Source organism: Mustela putorius, unplaced genomic scaffold (assembly GCF_011764305.1).
Source record: "Mustela putorius furo isolate JIRA1106 unplaced genomic scaffold, ASM1176430v1.1 tig00003863_pilon_pilon_pilon, whole genome shotgun sequence".
NCBI lineage: Eukaryota > Metazoa > Chordata > Mammalia > Carnivora > Mustelidae > Mustela > Mustela putorius.
The window spans coordinates 5,475,064-5,495,919 of NW_025422015.1; the positions used below are offsets into that span (position 1 = coordinate 5,475,064).

The following is a 20,856-nucleotide window of genomic DNA, read 5'->3' on the forward strand; positions in this document are numbered from 1 at the left end:
AGGGGAAGTGTAATAAGTAAAGGGTAAATGGGTATACTAAAAATGGTCTTCCATACCATTTCTACAATTTTTTCTCTAAGTCAAAAATTATCTCAAAATTGGGGTGGCTGGGTGGCTCAGTGGGTTAAGCTGCTGCCTTCGGCTCAGGTCATGATCTCAGGGTCTGGGGATCAAGCCCGGCATCAGGCTCTCTGCTCAGCAGGGAGCCTGCTTCATCCTCTCTCTCTGCCTGCCTCTCTGTCTACTTGTGATCTCTGTCTGTCAAATAAATAAATAAAATCTTAAAAAAAAATTATCTCAAAATTTAAAAAATCTAAAGATTATTCTCACCTAAAGAATGTCATCAAGTAAGTTTTAAAAATTATTAGTAACAAACCTGGGCCAACTGGTCTCTAAAACTGTAAGAATGGGCCAAATCACTTTTATCACCAAAATGCATTTGTGCAATGAGAATGATAATATCTATTGTGCAGTTCTTCTCTGAGGATTAAAAATAACTCTCTTTCCGGTCTAGCAAGAAAACAGTAAAGCATAGTGGTAACGAGCATGGGCTTTGGTATCAAATAGACCTACATTGCAATACCTGCTCCATGTCTGTGAGCAAGTTGTGTAATCCCGCTGTGCTTCTGTTTCCTCTGTACAAAATGGAGGTAAAGTTAAATTAAGCTTAAAGGATCTTGGATAATGAGTTAGAGTAAAAGTAAATAATGAACATAAAGCGTTCGACTCAGCATCCAGTAGAGTTCAAAAAGGATTTAAGATATAACAGAGTGAGTGTTGAAGTGGGTAGTCACTATTAACAAACTTAATGAGCATAACCATGTAGTGCCAAGTGCAATAATTCATATTCATAACTGCAAAGTTATTAAGAAAGGATGAAGTTTGGAATATTCTTATCCTAAAATAGGGATACGTTCAATATACGATTTGATTTCCCCTCAGAGTAGCAAAGAATATAGGTGCTTTAAAAAAGAAACTCCTAGAGAGGGGAACCTGTTGATGGGAATGCAAGGTGGTGCAACCACTCTGGAAAGCAGCATGGAGGTTCCTCAAAAAGTTGAAAATAGAGCTACTGCACTACTGGGTATTTACCCTAAAGATACAAACGCAGTGATCCGAAGGGGAATGTGCACCTGAATGTTTATAGCAGCAATGTCAACAATAGCCAAACTATTGAAAGAACCTAGATGTCCATCAACAGATGAATGGTTCAAGAAGATGTGGTATATATATATAATGGAGTACTATGCAGCCACCAAAAAATGAAATCTTGCCATTTGTGATAGTGTGGATGGAACTAGAGGGTATTATGCTTAGTGAAATAAGTCAGTTGGAGAAAGACAACTATCATAAGATCTCCCTGTTATGAGGAAGTGGAGATGCAACATGGGGGGCTTGGGGGGGTAGGAAAAGAATAAATCAAACAAGATGGGATCGGAAGGGAGACAAACCGTAAGTGACTCTTAATCTCACAAAATAAACTGAGGGTTGCTGGAGGGAGGGGCGTCGAGAGAGAGGAGTGGGGTTATGGACATTGGGGAGGGTATGTGCTATGGTGAGTGCTGTGAAGTGTGTAAACCTGGTGATTTACAGACCTATATCCCTGGGGATAAAAATACATTATATGTTTATAAAACAAAAAACAAAAACTCCTAGCTACCAGGAAAACCCAGCTTAAATTATTAGTTAATTAAACCCAGTTTAAATTATTAGATTTTCTAAATGAACCAACAGTGCTACAGTTTAAGCAAGAAAAGGCCTGGAACAAACAAGACACACAGATTAAGAATCACTATTCTAGTTAATAAAAATCAATTTGATGTGACATATTTTCCATAAATATTATTTGCCTTTATTTTTTTACTAGTATGAGTATATTAAAAGATTATTTCAGTGAAAATAATAATTTCTATGCACAACTATTTTCCAACTTATGTTATTAACAAAATTTATCAGGTATGGTCTCTCTTTAATTCAGTCGTTGCCTAATATATTCTAAATTTTAGGATCATAACCATTTAAAACTATATCATACAAGATTACAATACAGTTCAATAAAACAATTTTGAAGCTATTATAACCCATCTATAGTAAATATGTGGACCCTGAATTTATTGAAAATGCTAATTTAAAAAAAGATTTCACACTGTAATCTCATTGTGCAACTATTCCCTGATAATTTTAGGTCACAATAAAGTAAGATTTCATATCAGTTATAAGAAAGGCTTTTCTACATATAGCTATATACTTGGGAATATTCTAAAACAAGTGTGTGTCTCTTTTACCTTTCATACAACTATTCAAAACCCTTCACAGGTATTAACAACTAAAACTGTACACTTACCAACACCTTGAGGCCGACTCAACCTTACAGAATTATTTTCAAATTTTTGGACATGAGGAGGGTATTCTTTCCTAAAAAAGGAAATTTAGAGATTTAATAGAAAAAATATTTTCAAAACAAAAAGGCTGAGGGAATACTTACAATATGTTTACTAAAGGCAAACCATAACTTCTTTGCCATATAAAAAAAGTGATACTATAAAATAATAAAACTATATAATACAAATATAGTAAAGCTTAATACACTGTAAGGTCCCTAAGAACAGTGACTACATTTTATTTAGTCTTAATCTGTCAATGCCCATAGCAAGCAGACTTTCAAATAAATAGTTAATACTAAGAAAATCCAAATTATTGTCCTTTCAAAGTAGTCACCAAAGCTATATGGTGCACAAAACTTTAGTTTTCTTTTGGAACTACCTTCATAATCAATTTATAAAAACCACATTAAAAAAAGAACATGTAATACTTCATTGTCACATGTTTTCTGAATTAAAAAATCAGCTTAATCATACCCAATTTGCCCAATTTTACTGTAAATGCTTATAGCTGTTTAAAAACAAATCAGTGAATTAAAAATAAAATCAGTGACTAAAGGGAATAAATGGTGATTAAAATACTAGTCTTGAGGAAAATTTCAAAATCAGTATAAAAAATGTTATGTACAAAACCAGCAATTCTGGAACAAGTATTTTAGTCTTACACTATGAATACCTTATGGAGATGTAATTATACCTTAAAAAATACAGTAAATTATATTGTCAGACTTCATATACAATTTTCAGGATTTTGAAAATAATCCTTAGTAAATAAAGATTCTAAAACAGTACATAAATCCAAATATACACTAATTTGGGGGTAAATTAAAAAAAAACTATAGCTAGTTATGTGATAAAACTATTAAAGATTTATAAAAAGTGCAACAGACCATGAAGCTATAATAGCTACTTATCCACCCTAAATAAAAAATTTCTTAAAATATTCCCATTTTACTTAGCCAGAGAATTAAAAATAAGAGGCTACACTATTATTTATAAATTCATTCACCCTAGTGATCAATACCAATCAGAGCATATAAGTAAACAAAAATCCTAAAGAAATTTTTCCTGCAAGATTTCATAGTCTTATGTTGTAAAAGTTAAAACATCTAAATTAAAAACAAAATAGAATGACATAAGGAGAAAATAGCAAGGGTACTGATAGTAGTGTATCTGTAATAGCAGTTAGCAGTTCGTGAGCATCATGTGCCAGGTACTGTTCTAAGGGCTTTATATCTATTAAGTACTTTAATCCTCAAAATTACCTTATAAATTATATTATTATTATTAGCACTTTATAGATGAGACTGAGGTACAATACAGTTAGTTAACTTGCCTATGCTCACATAACTATTAAATAGCAATGACAGAATCTGAAAGCTGGCAAACTGCCTCAATACTATGAGTAATAGAATTTTCATGATTATTGAGCAGCATTATTTGTACAACTGGGCAATTTCTACTCTGACAGAATTTTAAGATTCATGAAGATATGAGTTTTAAGGATGAGAATTTGCTTTGAGATAGTAGTAGTACTAGCACTTATGAAGGAGGTAGGTATTCAGCTAATTATACTAAACTTAAAATAAAACTCATGTTTTTGTATTTCATATACTTTCACACTAAGAGGATATAATATAGTCTTATCTTTAACTCAAACAATTGGCTTTTTAATCTCTAATTTTTATAACTCTTCAGTTTGGAAAATAAAGATACCAACTTTAAAATGCAACAGAGGCAATGAATTCAAAGCAAAATATGATGATACTAGCATGGTCAACTCCAAAAGCTCTTTATTTTTAAAATAGTGGCTAATACAAATAGCATACATTCTTAAATACTAAGGATTATCAATACAGAAAATAATTATTTGACAGAAAACGGGCACAAAATCTGAAAATACCGGTATTTTGGTTTTTTTTAGTTTGAACCTACTTGATTACTTATTCTGGGGTATGCTATAAATACAGGTTTATTCACTAATACCTGACATAAATCACCTGACACAACCAATCATACACATGCATGGACTGGTGAAAATGCTGCATTAAATGCACTGTGTTCTTTGCTATCTGACAGTGCCCTAAACCATGCCTTGCTAATGGGGAACAATCACCACAGGGAATGTATCATATAATAACCTTGACTACCACATATTATAATGAAAGGTTAATAAACTATTCTGTATATTGGCCAACATTTCCAGGTCTTATGGCCACAACATAATGAATATTTCCCTATATAAACAAGGAAACTTAATTTTTCTTTGTAATGAATAAATTACAGAAATAAAAGTATACCTTCAAATTTAATACACAAATACAAGAATTTCAGGATGAAAGTATTACTGGTAAGAAAATTTTTGAAAACTTTCCAGCCATAAACTATCTTGTATTCTTTAAAATAGATTATTTTTAAAAAATTGTTAGGTTATCAAAAATCAAGTTTTATGTTAATTTCTTGGCTTGAGGGCTTCATCACTCTACAGATACAAAAATTTCAAACTCCAAATAGCTCAAACCTAGGATTTCTCAGTGGGTATTTTTCATTCTTTTAAGCAAGCAGCACAGAAACTTCCCTGTCATGTTATCTACAAGGTGGGGATTTTTTTGCTTTAAGGGTTTGTGTTTTGTGTAGAAGTTGAAACAAAAACAAAAGCAAACAAAAAAACCCTCACCTCAAGGACCCAACACTTTGTAAGCAGCATAAAACAATTGAAAAGCTTTCCTCCTCCTGTGTAGAATTCTTCAAATAACCTCAAAATGCTCTGCATATTAAGGGCTAGAGAGCCCTCAGCCTGAAAGTTTTCTTTTAAATAAGCTTAATTTTGTAATAATTTTACATATCCAGAAGATTTGAAAAGACAATTGAGAATTATATCCCTCATCCAGTTTCTCCTAATGTTAGCGCCTTCATCATCACACAAATGTCAAAAACAAACAAAAAAACCCCAACAATGGTACACTACTATTAAGTAAATCCCAAACTTTATTTGAATTTCACCAACTATTTTAGTTTTGGACTTTGGGAATCCTTTCAGTTGGTTCCTGTGTCCCCTGGATGTGACATCATTTTTTTCTTTATTCTGGTAAAATATATATAGTGCAATATTTACAGAAATATAGAATGCTTCATAATCTACCTGTAATCCTTACACAAGGTCCATGAAAATCTTCTCTGTAATGTTAAAATTTTAGTATATGGGCTTTTGAGGCAAGTATTCTTTTGTTTTTTGAGTACCTGGTTTCTAACACTACCTCCTCTTGGAGAAAATCTATTGTAACAAGGGAACATATTCTTTATACTCCTCTCAATCCCATTCTAAAGGAAAAGGAGTAGCTGATGTTGCCAGTCACCTAAACTTTTCTAACTCTGGGATTCAAGAGCTTATGAGGGTTTCCATGCCCTCAGTACTATTCTCTCTCTCCTATTGTGCCTAAACCTGAACATGGCAACCAACTAGCTCTTCTTAAAAGACTCAACATTTTTGTTGTATTCCAGGATCTAGGTAAAAGCTGGCACCTTTCCTTGGGGCTCTTTACTCTATGGGACATCATGATCACAGGTTGGGATCTCCTCTGTACATAACATCATAATCTCTTTTTGTGGAAGGTGATGAAAGGAGCCTGCTTCTCTCTCTGCTTGCAGTCAAATAGGTAAATAATTTTTTTTTTAAGATTTACTTATTTATTTGACAGAGAAAGAGTATACAAGCAGGCAGAGCAACAGGCAGAGAGAGAGGGAGAAGCAGACTCCCCAGCAAGCAGGGATCCCAATGTGGGGCTCAATCCCAAGACCCTGAAATCATGACCAGAACTGAAGGCAGACACTTAACTAAGCCACCGTGGTGCCCCAATAAACAAAATCTTTAAAAAAAAAAAAAAATTAAGTTTCTCTGAAATGCAATCTAAAGAAACCATACTGACACTCTCTATAACATCACCCAATTGTGCTTCTTTACATAGAACTTATTATTTCAGGGTGCCTGGGTGGCTCAGTCAGTTAAGCAACTGTCTTTGGCTCAGGTCATGATCCCAGGGGCCTGGGACTGACTCTTTCACCAATCCCTACTCAGCAGGGAGTCTGCTTCTCCCTTTTTCTCCCCCCTCTCCCCCTGTGCTCATGCTTGCTCACTCACTCTAATAAATAAGTAAAATCTGTTTTTTTTTTTTAAAAAGAACCTATTATTCCATGTCTTACTTGTTCATTATCAGTCTTTGCCCATCAAAATGTAAGCCACAGGAGTGCAGGATCTTGTCTGTTTTGTTCACCACTGTACCCTTATGCTCAGACTATAGCAAGCACTTGAAAAATACTTGGAATGAATAAACGTGTATATCTAAATAAAAGTGCATTTATCAGGTCAAATAACTGTACAAACATTGCTGTAAAAAGATGGTATTGTAATCAAAAATTGAACCACTACTCCCCATCATGCAGAAATTTAAAATACTCATTTTTTGGCCAAGGTACAAAGATCATAATTCAGTCATTTAAAGACACCGCAAACTTTTTTTGTATTTACTGACTGGACATCTTGGTTGGAAATAGGAAATACTAGGACTCTCTAGTTTGTTTACTCTTCCTGGTCTTTTTCTAAGGTTTCCATATTCAATCACTGTTTTTTTTACACTATGTTTTATGTGGCAAGACAAGTTGTTCTTCTCATCCTCTACTTATTCTTCTTTTAAAAAAAAAGTCTATTGCTGTTCTCAAATATGGCTGTACTCTGCTAAATAAACTTTAGGTTTGATTGGTCAAATTTACAATAACAACAAAGTCACTGAAATTTTGATTAAAATTCCACTAAATTTACTTTAAGGAGCACTGGTAACTACCAACCAGAAACATAACATAGGCCTCAAAGTCTTAGATACACTTATAAAGGATTTATAAATTATTAACTTTATTACTGGGTATTTAATTTTAGTTGCTGCTGTGAATAAAATTTTAGTCTCTCGCTATACAGCCAACTGATCAGAGATGCATGAAGGAAACAATTATTAACACTATTAGTCTTGTAGTCTATCATCCTACTGCTCAACTTTATTATTTCTAAGGTTTTAGATCACTCTAATTCCAAAGAAGACAGTATTATATGAATATAATTTTATTTTCAAATTATCTTCAGACAGCAATTTATAATGTTACTATAAATTGGTACCACCTCTCTGTAAAACAACTCAGCAGTACTTCTGGAGTATTAAAAACATTTGTGACCTAATCTAAATAATCCTTTACCAGAGATTTAAGAGATTCATTTAGAAATTTATACACAAAGTTGTTCATGAATGTATCACATATAACAATAATGAGCTAATGGGTAAATAAATTATGTATATCTGCAAGACAACCTACTATGCATTCATTAAAAATCATTTTTAGAAGTCAACTTAATGACAGTGAAAAAACTTAGGACAAAATGTTAAGCAAAAATTCAAAATATGCAGCTGTATTTTTATTATGATTCCATGTGTGCTGGGTATATTAAAAAGTATGAAAAAAAATATTGGAAAGAAATGCACTGGTATCCTAATAATGTAATTTTCTATTTTGAGAGCTTCTAGAAAATTATTAAGTCTCTATACTCGTCTTTTCAAACACACCCATTATGTAAACATTTCTAGTATTTCATATATTTTCTTTCATTGTATTCTATTCATCTTTGTACTTTATTATTGTTTCAAAATTCCCTACGATACACACATGCTTTTCAAAATTTTTAAATTTGAAAATCACTGTGTGCTTCAGTTTCACAATGGGTCAATGGATTGTTTATCTACACAGGAAAAAAAGAACGGCTCTAATACCAGTTTAAATATTCCAGATTGCTGGTACTACCACGTACACTGTATTCACAACCAATCTGTCTAGGAGTCAGAGAAGAATTTGAGTCATTCAAATTGACAAAGTCACCTACAACAACAACAAAAATGGTGGCAATTTTTTTAATTTTGCAAGCTCTAGATTTTAATATTGCTATTTATTATTTATTCCAGTGTGGTTTTAAACTCCATTGTGCCCAGTGTACATGTAGGAAAAAACCTGGAAAAGATTAATCTTCCACAACTACCTAGTTTTTGTTTATTAGATAAACCATTCTCTTGTAAATAAATCATTTAGTTCAGAGGTTTATAGTCTCTCATGTGTTGAAGGATAAAGATAAACAATCTTCTCCATAAAGATGAGAAAAAAGATGTGACTTAGTGTTCACAAGAAGGAAACAAAAAGGGTTATGTGAAAAGAAGTCACAAAGTAAAAAATGTATTGATGCAAAAGATCTTTTCACCTAATCTATGTCCAACAAAGATAAACACAAAATAATTTTATGCAAGGATCCAAAGGATTAATGGGCTAAATTCAACCTAAAGATAACTATACAGCTGAATAAAGCACCCAGGTACATTCACTATAACGTATTTTATAAACAGCTTCATATCTAGTCCCTGACAGTAAGCTTAATATAAAAGACTGAAAGATTTCAAGATCTGTTACTATTACAGAAATTTCAAATTTCACAGTATAAAAGTCAGTTTCACATAACTATCTCACTTGTTCCTACAAATCTTTAAAATTGGACAAATATTATCATCCCCATTTACAGTAAGTTATGTGCCTACAGGAATTGTTGATTACTCAATTCCACATCTTTTGACTCCTATTCCAGTATTATTCCAGTAAGAATGTAAGCTCCAAGAAGGTAGGGATTTCTGTCTGCTCCTAGAATAGTGCCTGGCACATAAAGTCATGAAATATTTGTCCAAATGTATCAATAAACAAATTTCCACTACAGAAACATGTGTAAGTCAAAACGTGCAAAAAATCAAATCCTCCAAGGCTATTGTGAAAAACCAAATAATCTAAGATCTTAACATTAATTTGAGAATATCAGAATATGAGAATACATTTTATCTGGTATAGCATACAGGGAAAGTATTTATATAAAACAAGAGGCTATTTTGAGTTGACTGTATAAAGAGTTATTTAATGTACATTCTTCGTTAATTTTATTTTAAAAATCTTATTAATGGTCTTCCAAGAAACATGTATTTAGTCACTTATGAGTCAAAAAGATGTCACCTACACCTGACAGAAAATAATGCTTTATTCAAAGAGAAAAATAGACATAATGGGAAAATAATTTTTCTTTCCCAGCAGACAGTAAATAATCTGCACAACCCATTCACCTAAAAACATGTAAGAACTGTGAAGTATTTCAGAATTATAAAATAAACCTAAAAATTTTGCTAACAGGACCACCTTTATATTTCCAAACCTTAAAGAACCTTAAGGAAGGTGGAATATATAGCATTTTATAAAACACTGCAAACTGTCCTCTTTGATTTCTCTACACCTTTATAAAAATTATGGAGTTAAAATTATATAATTAAACAAACTTAGAGAACTTACTTCCCTTCTTTTGACCTTAACCAATGACACTGTAAGTATTGGTTTAATACAAGGATTGTTAACCTATTTTTTGTGGCAAGATTCATAAAAAGCTTTTGTAATTCTCATAAAAGAAAAAAGATGTACAGGCACAAAAACTTCTACATAATATGCTGAGGAGAGAAGCTATTTTTACAAACATTTGCTTTAAAACAATTATAATCATTTCACTACTCAAAGAAACGTGCACTCTTAAAAAATGTGTTTCCTTGTTATTTACATCATTCAACACATCTGCTACAGGACATGTGCCTACCAATGTTATCACAAAGGGAACAAACAGTGATCATAAATTCTGTTTGGGGTCAGAATAGAATACACTGATTTCTGGAATTTTAACTCCATGTGTAAGGTATTCTAATTCCATTTTCCTCCTCGACTCTATCTAGTAAAAAGTGTAAAAACAAAAATATTATTGGTAAAATATAACAAGATTTTAGTGCTATTAATGAAAACCACTAATCACTAAGGCATTAAAATGTTCTACTTCTAGAAGGAAAGCAGTCACATCACCATAAATATATAACCAAATTGAAAATTACGGTAAAACACTACCCACATAAGTCAAATATCACGTTATGCCATTAATGTTTCCTTTTACTAAAATAATTTACAAGCTTTATGATGAACTCTAATTCAATGGATATTTTTCAAAGCATAAAAATAATCTTGACATCTTACTGTTATATCCATGCTCTAATTTCATCAATATTAAGCTTACCTTTCCTTTTGGTCCAGACTGCTTAAAACATGAAAAAGAAAAAAAGTGTAAGAGGCAAGACCTCATTTTTGATATATCATTGTAGTTTTAGTAACTGTGGTCAATAAGGCAAAACTCTAAGGTGATTAATTCGTTTTAAACACATTATATATATGTTATATACCAAGTTTTGAACCTTGTCAGATATGTAAACTGTTTTTCAATTTTTGTTAATACAGAAAATAATTTATATCCAAACATATTTAAGAAAAAAGGATGTACAAAGAGATGAAAGATTCTTGAAAGAGCTTTATTTAACCATCAACCATTTGAGGATATGTTATTTTAGAGTAGTTACATAACCAGTCTTCTAAGAACAATATAATTTCCTGAAATGAAAGCTTTAAATTTTTAGTGGTTCCAATACTGTTACCAGGTGTGATAATTAGCTTCTAACTAAGAAAAAAAGAATTATTTTGGGGCGCCTGGGTGGCTCAGTGGGTTGGGCCGCTGCCTTCGGCTCAGGTCATGATCTCAGGGTCCTGGGATCGAGTCCTGCATCGGGCTCTCTGCTCAGCAGGAAGCCTGCTTCCCTCTCTCTCTCTCTGCCTGCCTCTCCATCTACTTGTGATTTCTCTCTGTCAAATAAATAAATAAAATCTTTAAAAAAAAAAAAAAGAATTATTTTAAGGTTGAAACTTTTGTTATTTTAATTATTATTATTTAATTATTTTAAGGTTGAAACATAATGCCAGATGTTAAATATAGCACCATATGCTTTTGGACACAAGGAAAGGCCTGGGATTTAAAATCATGGCCTCCAATTAAAAACCCAATGTACAACAGGTCCATTCTTCACAGTTCATGGAAAATCTAAAAAGTTATCAGTATCAATTACTCAAGAGTAAAATTAGAAAAATCGTCAATTTAGAATAAGATTCATATCCTATAATTATTCTTTAATATAAAATGAACAAAATATTCAGAACTAATTATAAGCAAAACATAGTTTACAAATTCCCCAAGTCCCCATATTAACTCTAATATTCCTATAGCATGAAGCAAACAAAGTATCAATCCTAGTAAATTTAAAAAAAAAAAAAGGTTATGTGGTTTTACATAAGTAACACTGGAAAGGTACTCCTATTTTAAAAGTTTTTCAATAGTAAAAAGTTGTAAGCTTACATGAAAAACATATTTGAAAATTTACATTTACAATTAAAAAAATGGGACAAGGATAATGTATAAAATAAATTTATGTTGGAGAAATGACAAAAGTGAGGGAATACTACCACCCCATTAAAGTAAATAAAACAATTATAAACGAAAGTTTAAATACAGTACACCTTATATATTTATTTCTACTGGAGCTCTATTTCCAGGAAACGTAAAATAAAAACAGGAAGTTAGGCATTAATACCTAATAAAGCCATTTTCAGCTCTACACTGTTGTGTCCAAGAAGTGAGAATTTAGTAGTCTTGTTTTTTGTTTTTAAAAACTCACCTGTATAGAGTAAAGGAAAGAGGTAGAAGATAGAGTAGCAGTAGAAGAAACAGGTTTGGTTCTTTCCAATAAACCAAGGGAGTTAGGAAGAAAACAAAAAACACAAAACAAATATATGTATATGCCCATGCTCATTTCTCTTATCCTTGAAGAAATTGCAATTATTAAGATATATCGAAATTAGTCACTGTGCTTCATAAGATTCCTCAATGTGTTTCTTGTCAAGTCCTGACCTAGAGCATACATATTAAGAAAAGCTTTTAAAAAATGGAGAGGGAAGCTATTATTAGTAATTAGGACTTTGTAAAAATGTAAACTTACATTCTTGTTGGACTATTTCATTCTTGTACTAGTGCTGTACTAGTGTTCTTAAAATTTTTTTTAAAAAGGAAGGAAAAAAGAGAGATTGATTGATTCTGGTATCCATGACCTGATTTAAGACTTCAAAAACTTTCAAACTGATGCTTTTCATTAATAATTAAGTCTTGCTTATTCCAGGAGCCCATTTTCCCATTTATGGATTATATATGCTTTTGCAGACATTCATTTTCCCCTACGGTCCTTACAAGTCTTTTCACCTACCCTTAATAAAAAACAAAAACAAAAAAAAAGGGGGAAATGTAAATAAAATATAAGCCAGTAAATGTGCTCTTTTAGCAATTCTCAAAGAAGCGAGGAGGGGTGGAGATGGTATAGAGTTATAAAGATTTCTTTAATTTCTGTATTTCATCTTTCTATATTAAGAGTATCCACCTCCATTACTATTAGTACATAAACAACCTATCTTTTAAATATGTTTATATTAAGATTTGTAATAGCAATAAGAAAACAGACTGAAATCATAGTGTTCTCCCAAATAGTAGCTAATCTAATCAGGTATTTTAAGAATTTTCATTTATTCCCTTCAGATTAAAAAAGTGTGATGTACTTGTTCCTATATCTTAATAAAGAACTACAAATTATTCAAAATGCAGGTGTGATTTACTCTTAAAAGACAAGATATACCCCTCTCTCCAAGATGTGAATTACTAACTTGTGGCATTTCCTTTAATTTCAAATTAAGAGTTGAGTTGTAAAAACCAGGGTGCTGCAATGTCCACAATAGCCAAACTATGGAAAGAACCTAGATGTCCATCAACAGATGAATGGATAAAGAAGATATGGTACTTATACACAATGGAATACTATGCAGCCATCAAAAAAAAAAATGAACTCTTGCCATTTGCGACGATGTGGATGGAACTAGAGGGTATCATGCTTAGCGAAATAAGTCAATCGGAGAAAGACAACTATCCTATGATCTCCCTGATATGAGGAAGTGGAGATGCAACATGGGGGGTTAAGGGGGTAGGAGAAGAATAAATGAAACAAGATGGGATTGGGAGGGAGACAAACCATAAGAGACTCTTAATCTCACAAAACAAACTGAGGGCTGCTGGGAGGAGGGGGATTACAAGACGGGGGGTGGGGTTATGGACATTGGGGAGGGTATGTGCTATGGTGAGTGCTGTGAAGTGTGTAAACCTGGTGATTCACAGACCTATACCCCTGGGGATAAAAATATATTATATGTTTATAAAAACTAAAAAATTAAAAAAAAAAAAAAAAAAACCAGGGTGCTCACCTCTTCTGAAGCCTGCAACTGTGCCAAAACTACACTAATTAAAACCAAAGGTTTAAAAAAAAGGAAAAATAAAGAAAATAAAACCAAAGGTTTGGTAGGAACCTTTTTTTTTTTTTAAACAGTAATAACCATCTTAGGTGAAGGTTTTCTTCATGCCTTTGAAGATGTGATTCCTACTACATGGAGTGTTCTCTTCTAGCTAGTTCATGCAAAAGCTTCTTTAATACTTCTTTGTGAATTCTTCACAGCTCCCTTCTCTGAAACAGCACTATGCAAACTGTATCTACTACACTGTGCTCACCATGTAATTATTTGTTTACTCATCTTTCTATCCTCTACCTTAATCAAACTTGAGATTGAAAGCAGGGACTTCGTCATATATACCTTTGACTACTCTGTACCACATCTATGCCTGGCAGGTAGCATAAAATCACTCAATGATTTTGAAGGAAGAAACTTAAAAACTCTCCATGAATTGTTTTTGAATGTCAAAATATTTTTAACAACACACTGTAGCGAGAATAAGGAATGTTTATTCTATAAATAACAGACAAACATAAATAGAATATGCTAACATGACTTTTCAGTTTTCCTTACTCCCCCTAGTTGTTGGTCAGGTATTTTCACTCAGGAGTGTTTCCTCTAAATACAAACAAATTCAGGGTTTTGTTTGTTTTTTTAAGAAATATTTTACTAGTAAATGTCATTTTCTCTTAACAGGATCTAATCTTTTATGCAGATACCAGTAATACATATGCAAGGTGTAACAGGTATCAAGACGTAGAATAAAACAAAACACAAACCAATTTCCAGAATGAAATCAGTTTTTAACATTACCAATGACGAAAGTAGAGCTGGAGAGAATAGGTCACACTGCAAATAATTCCAAACTAATAAATAAGCTCAAAAGCAATAATAATTTTGGTTGTAGAATATATCAGTTGATTATAAACCATAAATAATATTTCAAATGGACCAATTTTCAGAATATAAAAAAGACAAATCTTTGTCAGCAATGGATTCTATCAATGTGATCAGTGTGTGAAAAACACTATGTCTCTTCTTTTTGCCTCCCCACTAATTATTCTCCTTTTATTATTCTCATGTTTATGCCGTATGTCAGCTAGAGAGTTTGATTTGTGTACTTCACAGTAAAAAAGCAAATTTTTTGATATGTGCAGTAAGGTCTCTTTCTTTCTAGTTGAATTTCTAGAATATTTAATGTTATAATCTTTTATCTATAATAAAATATTTAAGCAAAAGAAAGATCTTAAAGTATGAGAAAGATTTATGGTTTTTAAGTTAAAAATCTATGCTATACCAAATCTATGTACACAGCAAATAAAGAAAGGGTTTCTGAGAGTCAGGACATTTTCTGAATAAGCAACAATCTGGATTGACATTTTAAAAAATGAAGAACAGCATTTAGCATAGATACCAAATCCTTAAATTTTACTATTTATAAAAATATTTTATATAACTATTCATAATGCAAAAATTATTTTATTGTTGGATGCTAAGAATTTCTCAGTCAGAATTGGCTCAGAACTGAAATTCAACTGAAATTTCATAATTCAAAAACGGTCATGAAAAACCCACACTTAAAGCAGTAAGATTCCCGATTGTTACTTTCATTATTTCAAGGTTCAAGTATTACTTTGATGATCAATGAGAACCACCAAATCTACTAAAACCAAAATTTTCTCAGCTAAAACTAATAATGTGAGTTATTTTCATACTATAAAATCCAATAAATCTTAGAAAGAAAGTAAGCTAATAACTGTAGTTATACTCATCAGAGCTAAACCACCAGCTGAAGATTTCTTGTCAAATGTTGTACAGTCAATGTTGTAAAATCAGATTAATTTAACTGGAATATAATGCAATAAAAAGGCCCTTATTTATGTCTCTACTTACAAATATGATTTATTCAAAAACAGTTATCTAATAATGAAATTCTAAAATACGAATTATTTCAGAGACAGGATTATCTTGTTACAGAGAAGAGAAACACAGTAAAGTTCCACAAAGTAAAAAAAATTAGTTAAAGGAAAAAGAAAAAAAAAATCTGCCAAACAATTAAAAAGGATGTACACCCACACATACACACACACACACACAAAGGCAATTCGAATCCTTACCTTTGAGCTGCTGTTTTTACTAGTGATATCTGTGCATTAGCATGATGAAAACGTCTACCATGAACTACAGTTCCGGAACACATTGATGCATTTTGTGCATTTTCACTGCAGATGCAAGAGACAAAGAATAATTTGAACTACAGAAAATTACACAAACATATGCAAAAGAAATCCTTTCAAATCCGTACACACATACACAAAAACCTTCACATTAAGAAAAATACATATATTTAAATATATTTATGTATCAATCCAACCCAAATGACCACATTAAATTGTCCATTAGGAGTTTTCCACTCTCTGAATTTGTCTCTGAAATGTTTCCAAAACAATTCATGAAAGATACAGAGTAGAAGAACACTGGAATAGAAAGCAGGAACCCTAAATGAATGTTCTGCACTATATCTTATAAATTAATTCAGATATATTTTCTTTTCTTCTTCTCTTTTAGGGACTATCCATATAAAAAGCTTTTAAACCATGAGTATTATAAAGTTTTCTTACATGCCAAAATAAAAACAAAATGTATTGCTGTAAAAGAAAAAAAAAAGTCAGAAGTCCCAAATTCTACTTCTGACTCTGCCACTGACTTCAAAGTTGCTTAGCCTTTATGTACCTCAGTTTTCTATCTATAAATTGACAAAATTGAAATGAAACAGGGATTTTCAAACATTTCTGGGACGTATAAGAGCCCAATCATATCAGTAACAGTGGGTCCCTATGAGTACCACAAAGGAAAAGTGGGTTTATCTAGAAGAGAAGAGGAATTAAGATACCTTAAAAAAAAAAAAAAAAAAAAAAAAAGGTTCCTTACTGAGAAAATCCTGATTAAGTATCCCGCAGAGGAGACAGGAGCATTCTACCCTCCAATGCCTTCTACTTCTAATATTATGACCAAGACTTTAATAATTATGTGAGAGCAAGTTCATCTTATGAAATCCTATTCTACTGTATATATATATATGTATATATATATATATATATATATATACAGAGAAAATATATCTGTATATATATATGTATACAGATATGTATTATATTATTTTTATTAAAATACTGTAATATTTTTATTCAGAACCAAGAAATCACTGCAATCAACCCTAATCCCAGGATTCAAAGCAAAGAATACACACAATGGAACACTCTACCTCTTGGCATTGCTAACAGTGAAAAGAAAAGGTACAGTTTGGGTCAACTGGCCAAAAAGGTAGTTAGTTTTTGGTGTTAAACACTTTATCTTTTCTGTAGGAATGTGTAGTGAAGTGCCTATACCTCAATTTCTTATTGTTGCTCAACATGTTAAGTCCAATTGGGTTGCCTTTTAAGGGTTTTAAACTTTCAGCCTTGTTTCGTCTTGCACATGTCTTCCAGGGATCACCAGAACTGGTAGAAACAATTTCAGATTGACGATTTAACTGTAAAAAAATCCATAAATGTTGAAGAGTCAATAAACACCATAACATGATTGTTTGAAAACCCACTTACCAAAAAAGCTACAAAAATGCATACCAGCTATTATAGATGGGAGAGAGGGATTACAGTGGCATGAATTTAAGAATAATTCAACTGTAATTGAATTATTACTTTTTTTTCCTAAGATTAACACAAATATGTAGGAACATGGATGTGTACAGTATTATTTCCTTTTCACTTAAAAGTCTCCAAAGGTATTTGAGATAATTAAAAGAGAAAAACAGAAGACTTGAGGGTAGAGTATCTTAGAATAGCTCTTTCCTAAGAGTAAAAAAAAAAAAAAAAATTTCCCTTGTTGCTTCTATCTGTAGGACAAGTACAGTCAAATATGGCAATAAGTTACCACTTCAACTCCTACAAGGAGTGTGGCCTTAACGTCAAAGTTTCTATACAAACACAGAAACTGAAATGTCTGAATACTTTCAAAGTTGCAAATGATCATGTAAACACATCAATAACAATCACTTTGGGGGGATCATAGTATGACAACAGGATGGGCATTTCTTGGGAAGTTCTTTTCAACAAAGAAACCAACTTTTATTACATTCATTTCACCAGATATTTAAAAGCTGCTTTCAGACTCATTGAGAAGAAAAATCTTCAGTTCTGAGTGATAAATGACCTAAACAACACTTTAAAAAAATCAGTTATCTACTTGATTTTGAAACAATAAGTTTAATATTTTATTTCTCACTCATTTATAAAATACAGTCATAAGGAGAAAGGAACATGGCTCCCCCCCCCCACTCGTTGATCTCCATGGAAACCTAACAGAGTTCCCTAAAAAAATAGCTCCCTCAAAAAAAGGTCCTCCTGAGTACAGAGTTCATTGTGTCAATACCATTCCTATTTTTAGGCATATCTACATGACAAAGTTCCAAAAAAGACCGATTTTTGACACATCATTTCTCCTCTTCAAGACATTTCTTTACTTCCTAATCTTTTACAGCCATGGGCTTCAGACTCCTCCACTTCTGGTAATAGTAGATTAAGTAATGCAGATCATTTCCTTCTACTCTCTGAAAACAACTAGAAAAATGCTAGACAAAATACAAATTTTAAAAAATGTATGTTTGAGACGCCTGAGGGCTCTGGAAGTAGTGAATAATAAAGAATTAAGATAGGAACAAGAACCGCAGAGCTCTAAACCCAGATTTGTATTTTCCCCTGAGGCACCTCTTGATTCCAGAAGATGCAACTGAGAGGCTAAAATGAACTTCCATCAGAGCGCTAGAGACACAAAAAGTGGAGATGAAGATCCACCACATAGGAAGGGCCTCATAAACCCCTCAAACTTTGGATCAGAATTACAGCCTATGAGTAACAGTCATTGTATAGACTGAAATCCACCTTCCAATTATCTCAACCTTCAGTTCAATTAAGGCAGTTCTCAAATTTTTAGTGTAAATCAGAATTACCCGAATGGTCTGTTAAATGCTGTGTCCAAACTTTTACAGTTTATTCTTATTCATTAGGACTGGGGTGATCCAAACAATCTGTAATTCTAGCAAGTCCCCAAGTGATGCTGGCAATCAGAGACCATACTTGGAGAACCACTGAATTAAGATGATCTGAGACAGAGATTGCTAATGTTCCTAGTAACTAGCCAGAAGTAAATATATATCTCCTCCAGAAACAGGTTATTTTCTAGGCCTCAAAGTATCTCTATGACTTTTCATATGCAATATTTACTATTCATAACAGGCTCAAAGAGAATAGACAATGTGATCAAAACCAAGATAAACAACTAATAACAGAAAAAAAAATAGGGGATAAAAACACTTGAATTATTATACTCTTTTGTTTCTGTTAGTAGGAAAATACAATCACTTTTGCATTTGGGGACCTTTTTCATAGGAAATAAAGCATTATTGTGGAAATAACAATTTAGGAATCAAACAGACTTGTCTTTCAGGCCAAGTAACTTTCCTTGTAATCATGGGGTTATTTCATGCATTAACAAAAATACACACAAATCGCTGAGCCCTGAAATGGGCAGATAGGCAGGAATTCAATAACCAGTAGTTCCACTCAATTAGAAATACAGATATATTTTCTTAGAAAGTTCATAGATTGGGGCTCCTGGGTGGCTTAGTTGGTTAAGTGCCCAAATCATGTTTTTGGCTGAGGTCATCATCTCATGGATGGTGAGATCGAGCCCCACGTCAAGCTCCATGCTCAGCACCGAGTCTGCTTAGAGATTATCTCCCTCTGAGTCTCCCCCATCAAATTAACTAATTGATTATAATAAAGCCCATAAATTATTTTATCATAAACAAATGGTCATTATGATACATTCAGCTGATAAAAATTAGACCTATCCGGTCATTATGACATTGGTCTAGTCCCATGTTATTTAAAAAAAAAAAAAAAACCCTAAATCAATGAAGAGTTGTAAAAGTATGGTTCACTGGACCAGAGAACCAGCATCCTTTGGGAACACTTAAAATGAAAATTAGCAGCCCCACTCCAGATCTCCTAAATCAGAAACTCTGAAGTGGGGTCCAGCAATCTTATTATCAAACCTTCCAGGTGATTCTGATGTACACTAACACAGGAGGACCACTGCTTTGGATGATTTTGATACATATCTTGTTAGAAACCTCAGAAGCATGAAAAAAATGGTTATCACTCATCATCAGGGAAGTAAAAATCAAAACCACAATGAGGTATCACCTCGCACCTGTGAGAACAGCTAAAATTAACAACTCAGGAAACAGATGTTGGCAAGGATGCAGAGAAAGGGGACCCCTCTTGCACTGCTGGTAGGAATGCAAACTGATGCCACACTCTAGAGAATGGTTTGGAGGTTACTCACAAAGTTAAAAATAGAACTACCCTGGGGCACCTGGGTGGCTCAGTGGGTTAAAGCCTCTGCCTCCTGGCTCAGGTCATGATCTCAGGGTGCTGGAATCAAGCCCCGCATCGGGCTCTCTGCTCAGCGGGGAGCCTGCTCCCTTCCTTTCTCTCTCTGCCTGCCTCTCTACCTGCTTGTGATCTCTGGCAAATAAATAAAATCTTTAAAAAAATAAAATAAAAATAGAACTACCCTATGACCCAGCAATTGCACTACTATTTAACCAAAAGATACAAAAATGCTGATTTGAAGGGGCACATGCACCCCAATGTTTATAGCAGCACCATCAACAATAGCCAAATTACAGAAAGAGCCTAAATGTCCGTCGACTGATGAATGGATAAAGATGTGGTGTGTGTGTGTATGTGTGTGCAATATATATATATATACACAATGGACTATTCCTCAGCCATAAAAAAGAATGAAATCTTGCCATTTGCAAGGATATGGGTGGAGCTAGAGAGCATAATGCTAAGTGAAGTAAGTCAGAGAGGGTAAGGGAAGGAAAAATAAGTAAGATAAAAACAGAGAGGGTGGGGCACTTGGGTGGCTCAGTTGGTTAAGCAACTGCCTTTGGCCCAGGTCATGATCCTGGAGTCCTGAGATCAGGTCCTCCATCTGGCTCTCTGTTCAGTGGGGAGTCTGCTTTTCCTTCTGACCCTCCCCTTCTTGTGCTCTCTCTCTCTCTCTCTCTCTCAAATAAATAAATAAAATTTTTAAAAAACAC

At 32.9% G+C, this 20,856-nt stretch overlaps 1 protein-coding gene and 1 pseudogene across 6 annotated transcripts in view; both read right to left on the reverse strand.

Annotated features, from left to right (window-relative positions):
• SENP6 (SUMO specific peptidase 6) overlaps positions 1-20,856 on the reverse strand; it is a 122,978-nt gene that overhangs the window by 64,546 nt on the left and 37,576 nt on the right. For 3 of the 6 annotated variants that reach the window (XM_013056274.2, XM_013056271.2, XM_013056276.2), the window contains exons 4-7: positions 17,072-17,214; positions 15,800-15,904; positions 10,552-10,572; positions 2,345-2,415 (exon numbers count right to left, since the gene is read on the reverse strand). In XM_013056274.2, coding sequence (XP_012911728.1) covers positions 2,345-2,415; positions 10,552-10,572; positions 15,800-15,904; positions 17,072-17,214 — 340 coding nt within the window. The remainder of the gene's footprint in view (positions 1-2,344; positions 2,416-10,551; positions 10,573-15,799; positions 15,905-17,071; positions 17,215-20,856) is intronic. The other 3 variants (XM_013056275.2, XM_013056273.2, XM_013056272.2) reach the window with 2 other exon arrangements.
• LOC123387882 lies at positions 5,497-5,597 on the reverse strand (annotated as a pseudogene).